Source organism: Peromyscus leucopus, chromosome 7, assembly GCF_004664715.2.
Source record: "Peromyscus leucopus breed LL Stock chromosome 7, UCI_PerLeu_2.1, whole genome shotgun sequence".
Lineage (NCBI taxonomy): Eukaryota > Metazoa > Chordata > Mammalia > Rodentia > Cricetidae > Peromyscus > Peromyscus leucopus.
In genome coordinates this window covers 62,350,278-62,373,275 of record NC_051069.1, presented here as the reverse complement: position 1 = coordinate 62,373,275, position 22,998 = coordinate 62,350,278, and the positions used below count along the sequence as shown (strand labels likewise).

General features: G+C 39.5%; 1 protein-coding gene across 4 annotated transcripts in view; it reads right to left on the bottom strand.

Annotated features, from left to right (window-relative positions):
• Dync2h1 (dynein cytoplasmic 2 heavy chain 1) overlaps positions 1 to 22,998 on the bottom strand; it is a 230,942-nt gene that overhangs the window by 153,381 nt on the left and 54,563 nt on the right. For 3 of the 4 annotated variants that reach the window (XM_028890970.2, XM_037207772.1, XM_028890972.2), the window contains exons 39-47: positions 22,542 to 22,749; positions 20,078 to 20,207; positions 17,868 to 18,023; positions 16,381 to 16,640; positions 15,815 to 16,061; positions 14,611 to 14,762; positions 12,799 to 12,943; positions 11,714 to 11,816; positions 11,036 to 11,203 (exon numbers count right to left, since the gene is read on the bottom strand). In XM_028890970.2, coding sequence (XP_028746803.1) covers positions 11,036 to 11,203; positions 11,714 to 11,816; positions 12,799 to 12,943; positions 14,611 to 14,762; positions 15,815 to 16,061; positions 16,381 to 16,640; positions 17,868 to 18,023; positions 20,078 to 20,207; positions 22,542 to 22,749 — 1,569 coding nt within the window. The remainder of the gene's footprint in view (positions 1 to 11,035; positions 11,204 to 11,713; positions 11,817 to 12,798; positions 12,944 to 14,610; positions 14,763 to 15,814; positions 16,062 to 16,380; positions 16,641 to 17,867; positions 18,024 to 20,077; positions 20,208 to 22,541; positions 22,750 to 22,998) is intronic. The other variant, XM_037207771.1, reaches the window with a different exon arrangement.

Genomic DNA, 22,998 nt, shown 5'->3' with positions numbered 1-22,998 from the left:
TCCTTAGTCATTAGGGAAATGCAAACCAAAACAACTCTGAGATATCATCTTATACTGGTTAAGATGGCTATGATCAAAAACACTGATGACAGCTTATGTTGGAGAGGATGTGGAGCAAGGGGAACACTCCTCCACTGTTGGTGGGAATGCAAACTTGTACAGCCACTTTGGAAATCAGTATGGCAGTTTCTCAGAAAACTGGGAATCAATCTACCTCAAAACCCAGCTATACCACTCTTGGGCATAGACACAAGGAATGCTCAATCATACCACAAGGACACATGATCAACTATGTTCACAGAATTATTATTTGTAATAGCCAGAACCTGGAAACAACCTAGATGACCCTCAACTGAAGAATGGATAAAGAAAATGTGGTACAAATACACAATGGAGTACTACTCAGAAGTAAAAAAAATAATGACATCATGAAATCTGCAGACAAATGGAAGGAACTACAAAAGATCATCCTGAGTGAGGTAACCCAGACTCAGAAGGACAAACATGGTATGTACTCACTCATAAGTGGATACTAGATGTAAAGCAAAGGATAATCAGACTACAACCCACAGCTCCAGAGGAGCAAGCTAACAAGGAGGACCCAAAGAGGGATGCATGGATTTCCCTGGGAAGGGGAAATAGATGAGCTCTCCATGAGGGGATGAGGGAGGAATAGAGGATAGGGAATGGTGGATAAGAACATAAGGGTATGGGATGATCAAGCTGGAACAGGGATGGAGTGGTAGATCAATGAAAGAGATACCATGAGAGAGCGAGACATCATGGGGATAGGGAGAAACCAGGTGCTGGGGAAGTTCCCAGGATCCGCAAGGATGACCCCACTTTAGACTACTAGCAATAGTGGAGAGGGTGCCTGAACTGATTACTCCGGTAATCAGACTGATGAATACCCTAACTGTCATCATAGAGCCTCTATCCAGTAACAGATGGAAGCAGATACAGAAATCCACAGCCAAACACTAGGCTGAGCTCCAGGAGTCCAGTTGAAGAGAGAGAAGAGGGATTCTATGAGTAAGGGGCATCAAGATCATGATGGGGAAACCTACAGAGACAAGCAAACTAAACTAGTGGGAACTCATGAACTGTGGACCAATAGCTGTGGAGCTTCCATGGAACTGGACTAGGCCTTCTGCATAAGCAAGACAGACCTTTACCTGCTTAAGGGGTCCCCTGGCAGTGGGATCAGGATCTGTCCTTGATGTATGAGTGGGCTTTTTGGAGCCCAGTGGGACTCCTTACACAACCTTCTTCAGGGAGAGGGACTTGGACTTGCCTCAACTGAATATACCAGGCTCTGCGGACTCCCCATGGGAGTCTTTGCCTTAGGGGTGGGTTGCAAGGGAAGGGTGCAGGTTGGGAGGTGGTAGGTAAGGGGGATCTGTGGTTGGTATGTAAAATGAATAGAAAATTTCCTAATAATAATAAAATAAAAAACAAGAAATATAAATGAAAAAAAGCAAATCACATAATATTTGTAAAATGAAAATACCTTACATAAAACTGACAAAACATAAAATGTTCCCTATGAAAGAATAGGGATTAATTGATATCACCGAGGGTCCTAACTTCTAAAATAAGGAAAAGTTAATAAGCAAAGTTTAATTAGAAATCAAAAAAAACCCCAATTTCTCTTTGATTTACAGGAATATTCACATTATCTTAGAAAGAAATTGGACTCAGCATTTGACTGAACTTGTCCCTTCTTTCCTCCTCATAAGTTTAGTTCTCCTGTGCACCAACATCACAGTCACTTTCCCTACTGAGGCCTAAGCAACCAAGTTCCTCTTGCCTTCATCATCTTCTTTCCTCATGTGCAGTGTGTGAAGTCTACCTGCAGATCCACACCGTGGTGGTTTGAATGACAATCGCCCTACAGGCTCATAGGGAGTGGCACTAGTTGGAGGTATGGCCTTGTAGGAGGTATAGGGTTGTTGGAGAACTGTGTCACTGGGGGCAGGTTCTGAGGTCTCAGATGCTCAAGCCAGACCCATAGTGGCAGTCTATTCCTGCTGCCTGCAGATCAAAAATTCTAAGCTCCATATCCAGGGAGGCCTGCCCCTAGGACTCATCCCTGGACCCAAGCCATTCCCAGGGAACACCTGCCCAACTCGGCCCCAGTTGCCAGCCAGCTGGCAGGGCTCCTGGGGGAAGGTCTCCCTTCTCCAAGACCCCCCAGTAGACCCTGCAATCTACACACCCTGGCCCCACACCCATCGGCCCAAGACCCCTGCCAATTCCTGAGGCTTGGAAGCCAACCCCCAGCTCTCATCCGGCCCAGAGAGAGAGAGAGAGCTCTCACTGGGCCTAGAGAGAGAGCTCTCATTGCACAAAGAGCTGTCACTGGACCAAGAGTTACCTCAGGAGACAGGGAATCTGCAAGCCCTCATTAGACCAAGAGTGGCTTTCTGAGAAGTAGAATCTGCCACTTCTCATTGGACCAAGAGAGGCTTCCTGAAACGCCAAATCTGTCAGCTCTGACTGGACCAAGAGCCCTGATAAGATGAAGAACGAATCCGTGAGTCACAGAATCAACTAGCTTGGATTGACCCAAGAGCAGCTCCCTGAGACACAGAAGCTGCCTGCTCCAATTAGACCAAGAGCTAAGATTAGACCCAGAGGGGCCCCCTGAGATACAGACACAACAGAGTGGACCAACAGTAACTCACTCAGACACAGGCACCTCCTATACCCATTAGAGGAGGAGATGGGCAGACATCAAGGCAGAAGTACATACAACAACATAAAGAGCAATATAGCATCACCAGAACATAGCCCTCCTCCAACAGCAAGACCTGAACATCACAAGGTAGAAGAAGCAGAAGAAAGCAACCTTAAGAACAGCATCATGAAGATGCTAGAGGCCTTAGAAGAAAAAATGAAAAATGAAATTGAGGAAAAGATAAACAAAAAAGTGGAGGAAATCAATAAAGAAATTGAGAAAAAGTCAAACAAAAAATGGGAAGAAATCTATAAAGAACTAGAGGAAAAGACAAATTAAAAAGTGGAAGAAAACGATAAATCCCTTAAAGAAAACCATGAAAAAGCAATGAAACATGTGAGGTTAACAGTTCAAGATATGAAAGGGGAAACAGAAAAAATGAAGAAGACACAAACAGAGGGAATGCTGGAAATAGAAAATCTGAGTAAATGAACAGGAAACACAGATGCAAGAATAACCAATAGAATACAAGAGATGGAAGAGAGGATCTCTGGAATAGAGGATACAATAAAGGAAATGGATTCGTCAGTCAAAGAAAATACCAATGTCAAAAAAATGTCATAACACAAAATGTCCAAGAAATCTGGGACACCATGAAAAGACCAAACCTAAGAACAACAGGGATAGAGGAAGGAGAAGAATACCAACTCAAAGGCACAGAAAATATATTCAACAAGATCATAGAAGAAAACTTTCCCAACTTAAAGAAGGAAATGCTTATGAAGATATAAGAAGCCTATAGAACACCAAACAGACTAGACCCCAAAAAACAGTCCCCTTGCCACATAATAATTAAACAACTAAACATACAGAATAAAGAAAGAATATTAAGAGCAGCAAAGGAAAAAGGCCAAGTGACTGATAAAGGCAAACCCATCAGAATAACATCCAATTTCTCAATGGAGACTTTGAAAGCCAAAAGGACCTGGACAGATATAATGCAGACACTAAGAGACCATGGGCCAGCCTAGACTAATATACCCGGCAAAACTTTCAATCATCATAGATGGAGTAAACAAGACATTCCAAGACAAAGCCAGATTTAAACAATACTTATCCACAAATCAAGCCCTACAGAAAGCACTAGAAGGAAAATTCCAACCTAAGGAAGTCAGATACACCCACGAAAACACAGGCAATAGATAACACCACAGCAGGAAACCCCAAAGAGGAAAAGTACACACACACTACCACCAAAAGATAACAGGAATGAACAATCACTGGTCATTAATATCAATGGACTTAATTTACCTATAAAAAGACACAGGCTAACAGAATGGATACAAAAGCAAGACCCATCTTACTGCTGCATACAAGAAACACACCTCACATTCAAATGTAGACACTACCTAAGAATAAAAGGCTGGGAAAAAAAACTTTCCAATTAAATGGTCTTAAGAAGCAAGCTGGTGTAGCCATCCTAATATCCACCAAAATAGACCTCAAACTAAAATCAATCAAAAGAGATCAAGAAGGACATTATATACTCATAAAGGAAAGATCCACCAAGATGAAGTTTCAATTCTGAACATTCATGCCCCAAACAAAAGGCACCCACATATGTGAAAGAAACATTACTAAAGATTAAACCACATATAAAACCCCACACATTGATAGTGGGAGACTTCAATACCCCATTCTCACCACTGGACAGATCTGCCAAATCAAAACTTAACAGAGAAATAAAGGATTTAACTGATGTTATGACTCCAATGGAATGGAATTAATTGATATCTACAGAACATAACACCCTAACACAAAAGAATATACCTTCTTCTCAGCACCCCATGGAACCTTCTCTAAAATCGACCACATACTTGGCCACAAAGCAAATCTCAACAGATACAAAACAATTGGAATAAGCTCCTGCATTCTATCAGACCACCATGGTTTAAAGTTAGATTTCAACAACAACAATTACAGAAAGCCTACAATCTCATGGAAACTGAATAATGCTCAACTGAATCACCAATGGGTCAAGGAAGAAATAAATAAAGAAATTAAAGACTTCCTAGAGGTCAATGAAAATGAAGACACCACATACCCAAACTAATGGGACACTATGAAAGCAGTGCTAAGAGGAAAATTCATAGCACTAAATGTCTAGCTAAAGAAGTTAGAGAAATCTCACACTAGTGACTTAACAGCACACCTGAAAGCTCTAGAACAAGAAGCAAACTCACCCAGGAGGAATAGATGCCAGGAAATAATCAAGTTGAGAGCTGAAATCAATAAAATAGAAACAAAGAGAACAATACAAAGAATCAATAAAACAAAGAGTTGGTTATTTGAGAAAATCAACAAGAAAGAAAAGCCCTTATCCAAACTAACCAAAAGGCAGAGAGAGAACATCCAAATTAGCAAAATCAGAAATGAAAAGGGAGACATAACAACTAACACTGAGGAAATCCAGAGAATCATCGGGTCATACTTCAAAAACCTGTACTCCACAGAACTGGAAAATCTAATAGAAATGGATAATTTTCTGGATAGGTACCACATACCAAAGTTAAATCAAGAACAGATGAACTACTTAAATAGACCAATAACCCCTAAGGAAATAAAAACAGTCATTAAAAATCTCCCAAACAAAAAAAGCCCAGGACCATTTGGTTTCAACACAGAATTCTACCAGATCTTCAAAGAAGAGATAATATCAATACTCTTTAAGTTGTTCCACACAATAGAAACAGAAGGAACGTTACCAAATTCCTTCTATGAGGCTACAACTACCCTGATTCTCAAGCCAAATGAAGATGCAACAAAGAAAGAGAACTATAGACCAATCTCCCTCATGAACATTGATGCAAAAATACTCAATAAAATACTGGCTAACCGAATCCAAGAACACATCAAAACAATTATCCACCATGATCAAGTAGTCTTCATCCCAGGGATGCAAGGGTGGTTCAACATATGAAAGTCTGTCAATGTAATACACCATATAAATAAACTGAAAAAAAAAAAACACATGATCATCACATTAGATGCTGAAAAGGCATTTGACAAAATCTAATAACCCTTCATGATAAAAGTCTTGGAAAGATCAGGAATACAGGGAACATAACTAAACAAAATAAAAGCAATTTACAGCAAGCCAACAGCCAACATCAAATTAAATGAAGAGAAACTCAAAGTGATTCCACTAAAATCAGGAACAAGACAAGGTTGTCTACTCTCCCCATACTTATTCAATATAGTACTTGAAGTTCTAGCCAGAGCAATAAGACAACATAAGGAGATCAAGGGGATACAAATTAGAAAGGAAGAAGTCAAGCTTTCACTATTTGCAGATGACATGATAGTATACATAAGTGACCCCAAAAATTTGACCAAGGAACTCATATAGCTGATAAACACCTTCAGCAATGTAGCAGGATACAAGATCAACTCAAAAAAATCATTAGCCCTCCTATATACAAATGACAAACAGGCTGAGAAAGAAATCAGAGATACATCACGCACAATAACCACAAATGATATAAAATATTTTGGGGTAACTCTAATTAAGCAAGCAAAGGACCTATATGAGAAGAACTTTAAGTCCCTGAAAAAAGAAATTGAAGAGGATGTCAGAAAATGGAAAGATCTCCCATGCTCATGGATAGGTAGGATTAACATAGTAAAAATGGAAATCTTAACAAAAACAATCTACAGATTCAATGCAATCCCCATCAAAATACCAACACAATTCTTCACAGACCTTCCTGGAAAGAACAATACTTGACTTCACAAGGAAAAACAAAAAACCCACAATAGCCAAAAGAATCCTGTACAATAAAACAACCTCTGGAGGCATCACAATCCCTGACTTCAAGTTCTACTATAGAGCTACAGTAATAAAAACACTTGGTACTGGCATAAAAACCGACATGTGGACCAATGGAACTGAACTGAAGATCCTGACATTAATCCGCACACCTATGAACATATGATTTTCGACAAAGAAGCCAAAACTGTACAATGGAAAAAAGAAAGCATCTTCAACAAATGGTGCTGGCATAAAGGGATGTCAACATGTAGAAGACTGCAAATAGATCCATATCTGTTACCGTACACAAAACTTAAGTCCAAGTGGATCAAAGACCTCAACATAAATCCAGTTACTCTGAACCTGATAGAAAGAGAAAGTAGAGAAGTAGTCTTGAACACATTGGCACTGGAGATCACTTCCTAAATATAACACCAGTAGCACAGACACTGAGAGAAACAATCAATCAATGGGACCTCTTGAAACTGAGAAGCTTTTGTAAGGCAAAGGACACTTTCAACAAGACAAAAAAACGACAGCCTACAGAATAGGAAAAGATCTTCACCAACCCCACATCTGACAGAGGGCTGATATCCAGAATATATCAAGAATTCAAGAAATTAGACATCAAAATAACCAACAGTCCAATTAAAAAATAGGCTATAGAGCAAAACAGAGAATTCTCAACAGAAGCAGCTCAAATGGCTGAAAGACATTTAAGGAATTGCTCAACATTCTTTTTTTTTTTTTTTTTTTTTTTGGTTTTTCGAGACAGGGTTTCTCTGTGTAGCTTTGTGCCTTTCCTGGAACTTGCAGGCTGGCCTCAAACTCACAGAGATCCGCCTGCCTCTGCCTCCCGAGTGCTGGATTAAAGGCATTCGCCACCACCGCCTGAAAACATTCTTAATCATTAGGGAAATGCAAATAAAAGTGACTCTGAGATACCGTCTTACACCCGTCAAAATGGCTCAGATCAAAAACACTGAAGACAGCTTATGCTGGGGAGGATGTGGAGCAAGGGGAACACTCCTACACTATTGGTGGGAATGCAAACTCGTACAACCACTTTGGAAATCAATAGGGCGCTTTCTTAGAAAATTGGGAATCAATCTCCCTCAAGACCCAGCTATACCACTCTTGGGCATAGACACAAGGAATGTTCAATCATTCCACAAGGACACATCCTCAACTATGTTCATAACAGCATTGTTTGTAATAGCCAGAACCTGGAAACAACCTAGATGCCCTTCAACTGAAATATGGATAAAGAAAATGTGGTACATATACACAATGGAGTACTACTCAGCAGAGAAAAACAATAAAATCATGAGGTTTGCAGGCCAATGGATGGATCTAGAAAAAAATCATCCTGAGGTAACCCAGACTTGAAAGACAAACATAGTATGTATGCACTCACGAGTGGATACTAGATGTAATGCAAAGCATAACCAGACTGAAACGCAGAACTCCAGGGAGGCTACCTAGTAAAAAGAAAACTAAGAAAGACACAGGGATCGCCCAATGACAGAGAAATGGATGAGATCTACATGAGCAAACTGGGGGTGAGTGGGAGTAATGGAGGGCAAGGGTCAGGGGAAAGAGAGCTTAGGGGAGCGGGAGGTCCCAGCTGGATCAGGAACAGAGTGGGAGAACAAGGAAAAAGATACCATGATAAATGAAGACCCTATGGAAATAGGAAGAAGCAGAGTGCTAAAGAGGTCCCCAGAAATCCACAATAGACTACCGGCAATGGTCAAGAGAAAGGCCGAGCTGACCTACTTTGGTGAGCGGATGGCGAAACACCCTAACTGTCATGATAGAACTCTCATCCAGTGACTGATGGAAACAGATGCAGAGATCCACGGCTAAGCCCCAGGTGGAGCTCCAGGAGTCCAAGCAGTGAGAGAGAGAGGAGTGAGGATATGAGCAAGAGATATTGAGACCATGATTGGAAAAAGTACAGGGACAAATAACCAAACTAGTGGAAAGACATGAACTATGAACCAATAGCTGAGGAGCCCCCATGGAACTGGATCAGGCCCTCTGATAAGTGAGACAGTTGATTAGCTTGAACTGTTTAGGAGGCCCCCGGCAGTGGGACCAGGACCTGTCCTTGGTGCATGAGCTGGCTTTTTGGAACCTAATGCCTATGCTGAGACACTTTGCTCAGCCTTGGTGTAGGGAGGAAGGGACTGGACCTGCTTGGACTGAATCTACCAGGCTGAGTTGAATCCCCAGGGGAGACCTTGCCTTGGAGGAGATGGGAATGGGGGGTGGATTGGGGGAAAGCTGGGGGGTGGGAGGGGGGAGGACGGGGGAATCTGTGGCTGATATGTAAAATTAAATTAATTATAAAATAATATAAAAAACACTCTCAGCTCCTTCTCCAGCACCATGTTTGCCTGTGTACCACCATACCATGACGATAATGGACTAAATCTCTGAACTGTAAGCCAGCCCCAATTAAGTGGTTTCCTTTATATGCATTGCTATGGTCACAGTATCTCTTCAGAGCAATAAAACCCTAACTAAGGCAGAAGTTAGCACCAACCTGGCAAGTAAATGTGACCCTATCTCATAATATAGCAACAGAAACCAACGGGAACACATAATTGCCAATGAAAAAGTTTAAAATTAAACATAAATTTAAATCATATTCCAGATTTATATGCTGAGACTTGTGAAAAACACCAAATGCTTTCATGACATACTTGTGTTTGAATCAGAAGACCACATAGTGAAGAAACCAACTCACTCCAAATGAATATAAAGACTCAATGTAAGGCCTGTCACAATCCTGCCACACTGTACATAGACAGAAATATGATCATCCCATGAGAAATAAGGCTACCTAATTTCAGCACTTACTATGTTTTAACTAAAGGAATCTACACAGTGTGGTTTAGGGAAAGATGGGGCACATGCATATCATTAGAACAGGTAAGATAAACAGAAGTAGACAAACAATATTGATAGGTCTTATTTCCTGCGATTTGTTGTTTTTCTCACCGCTAACTGTTGAAGAGACAGTTCTTTCTTCAGTGTGTAGTGTTGGCACATTTGTCAAAAGAAAAAACGGGATATTGCTATGATAGGCCTGACCATGCTTTTGTTTGGAGGAATGTGGACTTTGGAACTTCGGATTAGAAAAGCAGTTGAATGCTTTAAGCGCAGTTTAATGGGCTGTCTTAGTAGGAGCACGGGAGACAGCGGTGCTGAGTGATTTGAACTGAGGGGCCCAGTTCAAGAGGTTTCAGAGAAGAATATTTGTATGTGACCTAGAAATGGTTCTTCTGATATTTTGATGAAGAAGGTAGTTGCCTTTTATGCTTGTCCAAGAATTACTCCTGGGGTTAAATTGAAGAGATTTTATTAACTGTTTTAGCAGAGAAAAATCTCAAAACAGCCTATAATGGAACCTGTCATGTGGGTATAGTGTTCCCTTTCATGCCTTCCCACTTTCAATATTTCCACGGACTTGTAAAATGATGGCCCTGGGACCAACATCATATCTAGAAATATACAGTATCTAAGAGTATTTTGCATGAATACTCTTGTTTGTTAGCACAGTGTCTAGCTGGATAACTGTTGCATTAGGCAACATTTCCATGTCTTTATCACATATGGTAGGCCTCACTGGAATGCTCTCCACTATATGCATGCTCCCATAGAAGTTTCCAATGTGCAAACTGGTTATGAAGTGGACACAGCTCTGAATGCAACATGGCCATTTACATGAAACTGAGGAAGCTAGGAGTAAGCACAGACATGGCATCCTACTCTGGTGATATTATGGATAGCTACAGGGAAAACAAGGCTTTTCCTGTGAAACAAGAGGCATTATAATCCAGTGAGGAATTTCTCAATGACTTTTATGCTTCATATTTAAGCAGATACTAAAATTTCTTTTTAGGTTTTTCCTTTTTTTAGGCTTTTCATTTTTTAAAATAGGGTCTTACTACATAGCCCTAATTGGACTGGACCTGCTCTGTGGACAGGGCTGGCCTCAAACTTGCCACACTCTTGCTTCTGCCTATCAAGTGCTGGGATTACAGGTGTGTCCCCACAGCCAGGTACATTATTAGTGAAAATTCTATTGGAAAAACAACTTTGTATTACAAATATTGAACACACTTCTCAAGAAAGTACTTACTATATTTTGTTTGGATTATAAATGTAGAATTGTAGCAAAAATGGCAGGGCATCTTTCCTTTTGGGAAAGAAATTTTTTTAAAGATTTATCTATTTATTATATATATAGTGTTCTGCCTGTATGTATCCCTGCAGGCCAGATGAGGACACCAGATCTCACTACAGATGGTTGTGAGCCGCCATGTGGGTGCCAGGAATTGAACTCAGGACCTCAGGAAGAGCAGTCAGTGTTCTTAACCCCTGAAACATCTCTCCAGCCCTCCTTTTGGGAAAATTAAAATTGAAATTATCCAAAGTTTTATTTATTGAAACATGAAATCATGTATCATGTCAGAAACAAAATTTTAAAATACCCAGAACACTACACATTGACATGACCTCTCTTTGATTACCTGCCATGTTGTCTAGGATATCAGAGCCCCAGTCTCCTTGGAACACTGAAGTTAAAATGTTATCAAACAAATGCAGCTCCTTCACACCAACAATTTTGTCCCGAAACAATCGCCGGGCTTCGTAGGCTACAATTTCTAGCACATAATCTAATGGATGGTTGGAAGATCCTAAGAAAGGCAAAATTTTTCTTTAATTGTAGTGAGTCTTAAATTATTTTCAAGAGGTTGGTTTAACATAATATTTTGAAATAAATAGTGAGGATCTACATACCATAATTTTGGCAGCAGGTAAACAGAAGAAATAGAAAAACAGTTAAAATTCATTCCTTTAGTAAATTGGTATGTTTTAAACACTGTAGTTGTTCAATGCAATTACTATTTCCAATTGTATAATAAAACTGGTTTGGGTATGAAAGAAAATGTTCTATCTTTTCTAAGATCAAATTTGTATAGTAATAAACAGGTTGGAAAAAGAATATAATAAATTATTACCTTCATAATAGTAATAAACATAATGGAGCTATTTAAATTGAATGTAATAATAGTCATTTTTAAATATTATAATCAGTCACAATATTTAATGTTCCTATTATGAGTACAATTTATAGTATAATTACACACACACACACACACACACACACACACACACACACACACACACACAAAACTAAAACTCACCTCCTTCTAAATCATATCTGAATAAGCCAAGAACCCACTGAGTAAGAATGCAGGGTGTAAAGAAATAGTGGCTATAATCATCAACTGTGAATTTGGCCCGCACCTGAAAAAGAAACAGGATAACCAGCCAACTTTTAGCTATTTCGTCATCCTATTCATTTTCTGCCACCATAGACTCAGACGGAGACCAATATCTAGATGTGGATAAATCTTACTTCAATAGAACTGATTTTTAAAAGTTATCCTATATAATTTATCCTATTCATTTTACTTTTGTACTTATTTTTGTGGGAGAATCTTACACTATGACCCACGCCGGCCTAGAATTCACTTAATAACTCATGGCAATCTTTTTGCCTCAGGTATGCAAGGACTGATTCCAGGCATGCCCCACCACATCCAGCTACTTATGCACTTTAAAATATTACTCCAAGATAGGTGCACAGGCTTCAAAAGACTGCCAAAGTCCGTGTGGGGCAAGGGGGCAGCTATAGAAACTAAATAGGCTGACTAACATGATAAAATCACAGTTGAAATTCTAAAGAACCCACAAAACTGAATAAAACCACTCCAGAGGTTTTCTAGTGTTGAGAAACAGAATGTTGCTGTAGCTTCAGGAGGCCACTGAAGAAATCAAAGAGCTTAAAGACCGGCCCCACCCCACAGCCAGAGCCACAACTCTTAATGTTACCTTGACTATTCAATATATGGATGCATTTTGAAAAGTGACCTGCCCTTTCTAACTTACCTCTCCCTGCTTCTACACAGTCTTTCATGAGCCTCCTCCACAAGCACTGCACATACTATTCCTTTTACCTAACAAAACTTCATCTTCAAATACTTTGTGATTTTTCTACTGTTACTTTTTTCCTAATTCAGATCAAATTTTACTTCCTCTTTAACTACCATACATGCAAAGTCATTTGACTGCCTGTGCTCCTGGGCAGGTCCTGTAACTGGAATACATTGTTACTGTGCCAACAATCACACCATATCAACTATGACAGGAAGGAAAAGCCAGGATAGCAGCACCAAAACCAGAATGAAGCCAACAGAGCTGGAAACAACAACACAAGCATAAGTACCTGTTCATACACCTGCACCATAGAGCCTGCCAGGAGATAAATCTTTGATGAAGAACCCCAGATAGAATGATTCTTCAGATTTTTGTGCAGAACTGCTTCCAAATATGCTCCATAGATTGTCTGTAGCTGCTCTCTTTCTGGGTAACTAACAGTGGAAGACAAGAAGTAAGAAAGCTGAGATAAATCAGTATCATAAATTACTATTTTCACATTAAGATATAATGGTGTAAGTTTTCAAACTGCTCTTCTTTGAGACCCAGATTCTGGGGCTGCCCACAACTTAGAACAGACTCAGTTCCTACTCTCTCTGCAAGATCCAGAACCTAGAGCTGCCCAGGGTTTAGAACACTCAGTTCCTACTCTCTCTGCAAAACCAATTAGATCCCTCAGTGTCTATTCTCCAGCACTGGAAAGCTTTATCAAAGACTGCAATCAAAATATTTAAAAATAAAAAGTGAAAAGCCTCTCATCTTCAGAATAAAACAGGATATTTTACTTAAGGAACCCATTTCGAGTTAAGTAAAGCCTATACACAGAGCAGTAATCTAGATCAGAAGTCTAAGAAAATAAATAACACAACAAGCCAAAATTTATTTCCATGTGAATTAACTGGCAATAATAACATCTCAGAAAAAACAACGTCCATAGATAAAATGTAGTTAGCAGGAATTTGTAAATTGACAAAGGTTACTAAAGTGAAAAAAATCACAAAAGGACAGTGCTATAAACATAGAACTCAGAAACCCCAGTCACATCCATGATCACAAGGATGGACAGATGGATTCCATCCCAACTCACATGACCCAACTCTCCTTTCATCAGATTCAACTCTTTTTACTTATCTCCATAAAATTAAATATTATTAGTTTTGTGAGACATTTATGTCTAAAATGTATCAGTTTCATATATTTAAAAGAAATCAAATATGTGAAGAGCCATCTGCACTCCAAAATGGTCCCTGCAATATTATTCACAACAGCCAAAAAAAAAAAAAAAAACACCTAAGCATCCAACAATTGATGAGTGAAAGTAATGTGGTACATATACACAAGGAAATAAGAGTTAATCATATAAATAATGAAACCCAGGCACTTCAAACAATATGGATAGGACAGAAAATCACTACGTTAAGCAAATAAACCAAGCACAGAAATACAGGCAAGACAGCACATGGTTTCTATCACATACTCTAAAAACACTGCTCATACACAAATGGAGAACAGAATGGCCGTTCCCAGGGGCTGGAATCAGTAGAGAGGAAAGGAGGTTGGGGAAAGGCTGAGGATGAGACAAAGCTGCATCTAGACAGCAGCTGCATCTGGACTGCAGCTGCATCTGCACAGCAGCGAGAAGGTCTGCTGGGTGACTGGAGGCAATGACTGCGTATGAGAATATTACACAGTTAAGGGAAGGGGATGTGTAGGGCTGGGGACATGGCGCAGAATAAAACACTTGGCTAGCATGAGAGGGGCGCCAGGACTAAGCCCAGTACTGCAAAAACAAAGAACCTTGAGTGTTTAGACTTAAAGAGACTTAAGCATTGTGCATTAGATAGCATGTCAGAACATTACATAACAAATCAACAGGCACTATATTCATGTCTTAACTAAAAAATACAGATTTAAAGCTACTAGTCAGCTCTTACACCTGATGTTTAGGGGTACAAACATACAGAGTCCTATAAATTACTACTGCCAAAAGTCTGGGAAAATGTATCAGCTTAGCCATTTTACTTTCTACATTTTGAAGTATTCTTGGTGAATATCTTGAATAAAATGTAAACAAACAAAAACCTGTTACTAAGATACATACTCTACAGCACAAAGACGAACAATAGACGTAAACCTGGTGGTCAGCTTGTGTCTCCCCAGCCTTCCTCCAGCTGACATGGAAGCTACAATTTGAATATTCTCCAGACCAACCCATTCCAAATTTTCATCATAAAATCCTTGATATGTCAACACCTATATGAAAACAGATGTTCATAAGTGGTTTATACTTTAGATTTCTCTAATCATATTACAATCATGCACTGGTTACTTGTCTCCTTGCCCTGACAAAAACCACATAAGACAAGTTTTGTTCTACAGTCTAAGGGAACACAATCCGCCTAGCATGCCAGGCCGGGCAGCAGGCGTCAGGAAACAGTGACCCTCTGCTGCCTAGATCCTGCTCCATTTGACTTAAGTTCCAGCAAAGTGAACTGTACAGCCTACATGTAGGGTGGTCTTCCCACTTTAATTAACCAACTCTAGAAAATCCTTGTACACACACCGAGAGATTTTTTGTATGATAATTACAAAACTTGTCAATTTGATCATCAAGATTAACCATAACATAGTGTTATCTGAATTTTAATTATTTCCAAGTGCAACCACCACCCTTTACCTAATCAGTAATTGAAGACTGAAACATTTTAAATTTTTACATCACTAAAAACTGATATTTTTCTACCCTGTATTCAACTCATGTTATCCGAATCTTCTTCTTATAAAGTGGTTTCACTCCATTAAACATTATAAATCTACTAGCAATTATTTTTTTAAAAGCCAGCAGTCAGGAAATAATAAGGAAAATATTTTAGGCTTTTCCATAACTATATTATCACATTCTACAGTTGCACAGTCCATATAAACATAGAAAACTCTAAAAATCTAGAGCTTCTGATATGATGTAATAGCATCCAGGAAGAAATCGTTGACACTGAGTAAGAACCCCAGGCTTGTAGAGAGAGAGTAACTACTGTCGGAGGTGAGCAGAGCCAACCATCAAGTGAAGGCCTCCCCAGTGCCAGCTGCTGATTCCCTGACTGCTTTATGTAGGGAGGGTAGGTAATAGATTTCTAAATGGGGAATGGCTGACCAGAACAAGACTTAAATATTTTTAATTTAAATTCTAATGACACATGCTAGATAAAACTGGTCCAAGAAAAGAAAAGTAGATTTTTTTTTTATCTATGAGAAAAGCCAACAGACTGGCTCCAATTACAGGCAATGCAGCTGCTGCGAAGACTCACCTGCTGGAGGAAAGCCACCAATGTGCTGGTGCCCCACTTGTCAAGCTTGGGTAGGTTGATATCTTTTAGGTACAGAACAAGTCTTTCACAATCTTTTGGTCTGTACACTCGACCAGTGTTTGTACTGATGACCATGCAAGTCTGGCTCAGCTTCTGCAGAAGATGCCGAGAAGTTGTCTGAGCACTGCAGTGGACCGTGGCAATCTCCGTGGAGCGGAGCTGAGAGAAGGCATACCTGAGCAGCATCCTACGAGACACGGGTGACATCTCAGGGGAGACAGCTGACACTGGGGGACATCTCACTGGGGAAATGTGTCCAACTAAACACTCCTCATACTCATATGGAACTGATATCTTTTTCTAAATTATTTCAGATTATGTTGAGAATGAATATGATATGGTTTCCATGATGACCATGGTAACTTTCTAACTTTTAAACTGGAGTTGGGGGTAGGGGTGGGGATGTGTATTTTAAAGTATTCCTAGAATTCTTGCAGACCTCCTAAGTTCAGTTTTACAAGGTAAATAGAATTCACAGAATGTACCTTTGAAAACATTTTTCTTACCCTTTGCCACATCCTTCTGGTCCTACAAGAATAAATGGCTGTTTAGTATCAGAACTCAGCCAAGGTTTGAAATAATCTAGACCTCGCTGCATGTCGGGAGTCTGGATGACAGGGAGGGTATGACCACTGCTGAAGTCATCAGCTGTCAGGCTCTCTGGCTTCTTAAGCATGTAGGATGCTAACTGTCCTCGATCCGAGTCATAGTAGGTGTCCATTGGTCTATGAGAGTCTGGAGGGGATTCCCGTGCCCAGTTAAAAACCTTTAGAGGAAAACATTGTAACAAGGAGTTTGTACATATTCCAAACAGTGGATAAGTGATCAATCCATCAAAGTGACTATCCCCACAGTAAATCACCTTGTTAATAAAGTTTATATACACACCACTTCTAAGCAAATTTTTAAATTAAAATAGTATTTTATCTCAATATGATCTGAAGTAAAATAAAAATACATATAAAGATACCAATGTGATAGATATTTACAGATCAAGTTATAAAATATATCCAAGTTGTAGTAGCAGTCTCACAAACAGCAGACTTCACGGATGCTAAAGCCCTTTATTTCCAACATTTCCCAGAAGTGACTTCAACTACACCACAAATCTGATGGGTTATTCTGCTCCTTCTTACTGAAAGCTGCTGTTTGTACACAGAATGTTTCAGAGAGCGTGCAGGGAGGTGCTGAGGAGCAACAGTGAGAGGCAAGAGGACACACAGCCATGGAGAAGCAAACAGCACAGAGAGAGCCACAAACAACAGTGACTGGAACACCGTGTCGGTCTTACTTAATAATGGCAGAGGGGAAAAGTCCCTTGTAGGGTCTGAGAGATGGTTAAGAACACTGGCTTCTCTTCCAGAAGACCCAGGTTCAATTCTCAGCACCTGCATGAAGGCTCACAGTCATAACTCCAGTTGCAGGGGATCCAACATTGTATTCTGGCCTCCACAGGCCCAGGCATGCACATGGTGCACAGACATACATGCAGGAAAACATCCACACACACAAAAAGAAAGGAAAAGGAAAGCAAAAGTCCTTCATGATATAAAAATGGCTTTCTAACCAACTGGCTCAAATGCAATCTGACATTATTAAGACAATAATTAGAAATAGTCCAGCATTTCAAAGTGCTAACACTATTCTATTTAAAAGGATTATTTAAAGCTAAATGAAATACTGGCATATATTCCTATTGCTAAGTAGATTCAAGCCTAACTTATACTTTTATGTTCCAAGCCTTATCTTATTACAAAATACCATAAAATTTTGAGAATGTCAGAAACCCTAAGTTTGATACACAGAACCATGTATACACACACAAACATGCATACAGACCCATACAGATACATATGTCCTGTTAGTCTACCAAATGAATAAATTCATAACTGAAAGCTGCACACCTTACAGTTTCATCACTGTGTGTTGAGACTTAAGGGTCAAGAAAAGCTGAAGAACGTGGATGAAAAAGAGGCTGAACAATGTCCCTTACCTCCTTGGTAAATTCCAGACGAGATTTCATGTTCAGATTTCCACCCAGTCCTCGAATAAGATTTATAATAAACTGGTCATGATCTTTACATCCATGGAGGTGGGATAAACCATTCATGACAGTCCCAACCAAACTTGTTTCTACCACATAGTCATTCTGTTGATTAAAATTCATGTAACCAAGGCAGAAAAAACCATTATCAACCAGCAAATGCAAAACCATACAAATCGACATAGATTACTGCCAAACAACCTTTAAATTCATCTCTCTCATTTCTATAGGAAGTATGGATGTTATTCAGTTTACATATATACTTTGAAAATACAAGAATAATTTTTAAAAGTAATTATGTATTTTTAACTATAAACACTAGAATTCTCAAATAGTTACATGATGTAAATCCTCAGCCTGAAGAATATACATACATGTTTTTAAAGCTTTAGACAAGAGGTAAGGTGTGGTTCACATCTGAAATGCCCACTACAGTTTCATGTTCTGAGGCCTGTCTCCAATCTGTAACATGTTGTATAGGTACAATCTTTAACAGGCAAGATCTAGTAGGTAGAAGTCGGCCCCTAGAGGGAACCCTTTCTTCACCTTTACAGCCACATTACACACAGCCTGGCTCTGTCCTATTTTCTCTGCTTCCTCTTGCCACCAACATGAGGCAGGGTGATGCAAGGTGCCCCAGCCCCAGCCACCACTGCCATGACCTCCATCAACTCCGCCCGGCTTCTTGGTCATGATGGACTAAAAGTACTGAAACTACAAGCCGAGATCTCTCTCGTGCCTTAACAGTGGCACAAAAGTAACTGCTACAAACACGACCTATTTATTTTCCACCTCTCTTCCGTCTACTCTAGGATTGAATCATCTTACCCTGTCATATCAAATCTCATACATGAGTCTACTCTATCTAGTAGTACACCCTAATCCAAACATTCACACAGAACACCAGTAACTTAACAGATCTCAAGACATCAGCACTGCTAGGCTCTGTATATCTCACTTAAATGAAATAATGCTACCTGATGAAAAGATGCCAGAGGCAGACATCAGGCATCTCAGCACCAGTACCAACTGCCCACTCACTCTTCTTAACAAGCTTGTTCTGGGAACTCACTAAGGGGAATGGCAGGTTTAGTCCCTGTCCTCAATGAACTTCCAGGCAAGTGCAGACAGATACTAATACTGTTGGTGAGTGTTAGGGTGGAAGCAAGGGAGAGAAACACCTTCATCATACTACAGGAGCAGGAAAACCTTCCTTTTCTAAGGACTGGGAAAAACTAATTAATTTGCAATATTTTAATACTCATCTAATTTCTCCAGCTTTCATCCTCACAACAGAAGAAAAGCAAACACAAAAGGATGAAAAACTAGAGCAAATTTTCAATTTTTATGTATTTTGATCAATATGAAAATGTGACTTCTAGATCAAGTTCAAACTAACAATCATTTGACTTCAAAGAAACTGCTGCTATTTAATTTCTGTTTAGTATGTTTAAGCTTTTCATAAAATTAATAACATGAAATAAAAGCCACATTAAAACTCATGTATGTATGGAAAGCCACTACAGTCTTGTTTTCATGCTAAGGGTCACTCATACCTCATGGCAAAGCACCAACACAGCAGTATTCCTGCCATGCTGGTGGACAGTGATGACGTGTTCCCGTGGCACCCATGGCAGAGACCCCTCTAGGAAGGCGTGATCTTACTAACTTTCATCTCAGTCCCCAAGTATTGACTTCACAAATTTAGATGTCCATTTTTATTGCATAAGCAAATGTTTCAAATATTACTATAAGTAACTCACTGTCCCTTTTGTATTTTAGTACTAGCTTAGTAATATATTTAACATGAGATACATGATATAAATGATTCTCATAGTTTCAGAACCTTTGGTCATTCATGACAGGAAGCAGAGTGGAGTAATTATGAACAGTAAAATGAGACAAGATGGTTTTTACACTAAGAGAAAGACATGCTAGTAATCAAGCTGTTTAGGTGAGTGAGGCAAGATTCTATCGACACAAACATGAAGCCGTCTTACTTAGCTAATACAAGCAATGTAGGCGGACAGAAGGACAGCAGCGACGGCATCTACTCTACGTCCACTCCCAGCAGAGCTCCACCACAAGGCAGCAAACGCAGGCACAATTCCTGATTATACATCCCGCCTCTCTGATCTGAAATATCACGGTCAGCTCACCTGCTTTAAAACCCACTGTAAAGCTTTTGAAAAGTAATCTCCAATCCAGTTCTCAAGATTACTTCTGTATTCAGCAGGTTGATTCCTCAACCAAGATTTTATCAGAGAATTAAGATCTGTCTCTTCATCACTGCAGGGATTAACACAAACATGCCAGTTATTCAGGAAGAAACTGTCAACTAACTTCAAACCAACTTCTGCTCCTAGGAACGTCATTCCATCAAGGGTCATCTGTCAGCACAGAAAGCTGGCACTGGTAACTTGTGTGCGTGTGTGTGTGTGTGTGTGTGTGTGTGTGTGTGTGCGCGCGCGCGCGCGCATACACACACTGTAGAATACTAGCAGCACTCTAGACCCTATTTAAAAGTTCTCATTGGGCCTCTCCATGGATACATGCTCAGCAAACATCAAAGAAATAAAGGAAACCCAAAAGGTCCAAGGCAGAGCACTCAGCGACCTAAGAGTTTACAGCTATGTTTTACATGAAATTACACACATTCGTTGTGCCTCCCACAACCAATGCCTATGCCCCCAACAATTTACAACCCTCTGCAGCAATATGTGACCCTCTGCTAAATGGTCACAGCACCCTTCCAAAGTCTTTTTTTAGTCTCACTCTTTTTATGCAGTCTTTCTAGTATACTTAAATTAATGTAAAATAAACAATAAATATTCAATTAGAAGTTTTAAATTTACCTATAAACTTACCTTTTACTATAATATTTTCACAAGATTATAACACTGAATAAACGATAAATTTATACAAATATTACAATGAAAACTATATACCTAAAATAATATTATTTTAATAACTTACCCTAATATCAATTGAAGTTTATTATTAGTTTCTTATAAATGTTTCTTAAAATAGTTACAGTGAAATAAGCAGTTAAATAATTTTAAGACATAATCTAAACCCAAGTGATTACAGACAGCAATGTGCCATTCACAACATTACAAAATACAGGCATTATGAATAATAAATTCTAAACATTTTTGCCAAACTATTACTCATTTGGGAAAATGAAACTGGTCCAAATGGTCAAGTTCTAGTTCGTGACTGAGTACATCACTTCTAAAACTAGTTAGCACACATGACATCTAAAACTAATTAGTACTCATTTTTGCTCTTTACGCCTCTTCTTGGTTCACTGGAAAAGTAAGCAAACACTTAGGAAAGAGGTTGTCAAGCTGTATGCACAGGTTAGCATTCAGGATCAATTATATCTGAATTAGTCCTAAACTCTTATGATTTATAACTCTGTAACTAATATGTGCTCCTGGGATTTAAATATGATGGACTAGTACTTACTTAGTATGCTTACATCTCTGAATTCAATCACAGTATTTAAATCTTTTTAATTAATTTATTTTTTTTTACAAAACGGGTTTTTTTCATTTTAATACCAATCCCAGTTCCCCCTCCCTCCCCTTCTCCCACTCCCCCAGTTCCCCCCATCTACTCCTCAGAGAAGATAAGGCCTCCCTTCGGGGAGTGGGGGATCAACAAAGTCTGGCACACTAAATTGGGGCAGGACCAAGCCCCTCCCTACTGTGTCAGGCTGACAAGGTGTCCCACATTGGGAATGTGTTCCAAAAAGCCATTTTATGCACCTGGGATAAGTCCTGGTCCCACTGCCAGGGGCTCCCCAAACAGATCTAGCCATATAACTGTCAACGACATAGTTTGATCTCATGCATGTTCCCTAGCTGACAGGCCAGAGTCCATGAGCTCCCACCAGCTTGGGTCAGCTGTCTCTGTGGTTTGCCCCATCAAGATCTTGACCTCACTTGCTCCTGTGATCCCTCCTCCCTCTCTTCAACTGAAGTCTAGGAGCTCAGCCCAGTGCTTAGTTAGCCATGAGGGAAATGCAAATCAAAACGACTCTGAGATAACTATCTTACACCTGTCAGAACGGCTAAAATCAAAATAGCTAACAACAGCCTATGTTGGGGAGGATTTGAGTAGGGGGAACTCTCCTCCACTGCTAGTGGGAATGCAATCTTGTAGAGCCACTTGAGAAATCAGAATGGTAGTTTATCAGAAAATTGGGAATCAACCTACCTCAAGAGCCAGCAATAACGCTATTGGGCATATACCCAAAAAATGCTCAATCATACCACAAGGTCACTTGCTCAATCATGTTCATAGCAGCATTATTCATAATAGCCAGAACCTGGAAACAACCTAGCTGCCCCTCAACCAAAGAATTGGATATTTAAAATTTTGTTTAAAGGAAATTAAGTACTTGCTATTTCTCTTAAAGAAAATAATGCTTGACTGAATTGATAAAAAAAATTCATATATAATAAAACAAACTCTAAATCAATTAAAATCCAAGCAAAAAGTTAAACATAGATTCAATCAATATGTACACATTATTTATCTATTCCTAACTTAGTTATAAAATCAAAATGATAAAGACTATTCTAATATATCATATAGAAATGACCTGTGGCTTACCTCAGAAATATCATTCCCATTCTAGATATTGTGGCTGGTGAAGCACAGCTTAAATCATGAGTTTCAAACACAAAGTTAACATTTGGGCCAAACTGAATCCTTTCTCCACTGGGCATGGTAAGCAGCCGATTATCATCCAGAACAGAATTCAGAGATTCTATCCATTCAGGGTCAATGTCACCATCGCAAATTATCCATGAGCTGACTTCTATTTCCAAATCACAAGAATGAAGAATTTAAAAAATCACACACATACACACACACACACACCACACACACACACACACACACACACACACGGATATACCAGATACTGCTAACAGTCCAACATAGAGAATAAAGTAACTTTTGTTGGGCAGTAGTGGTAGCACACACCTTTAATCCTAGCACTCAGGAGGCACAGGCAGGCGGATCTCTGTGAGTTCGAGGCCAGCCTAGTCTACAGAGCGAGTTCCAG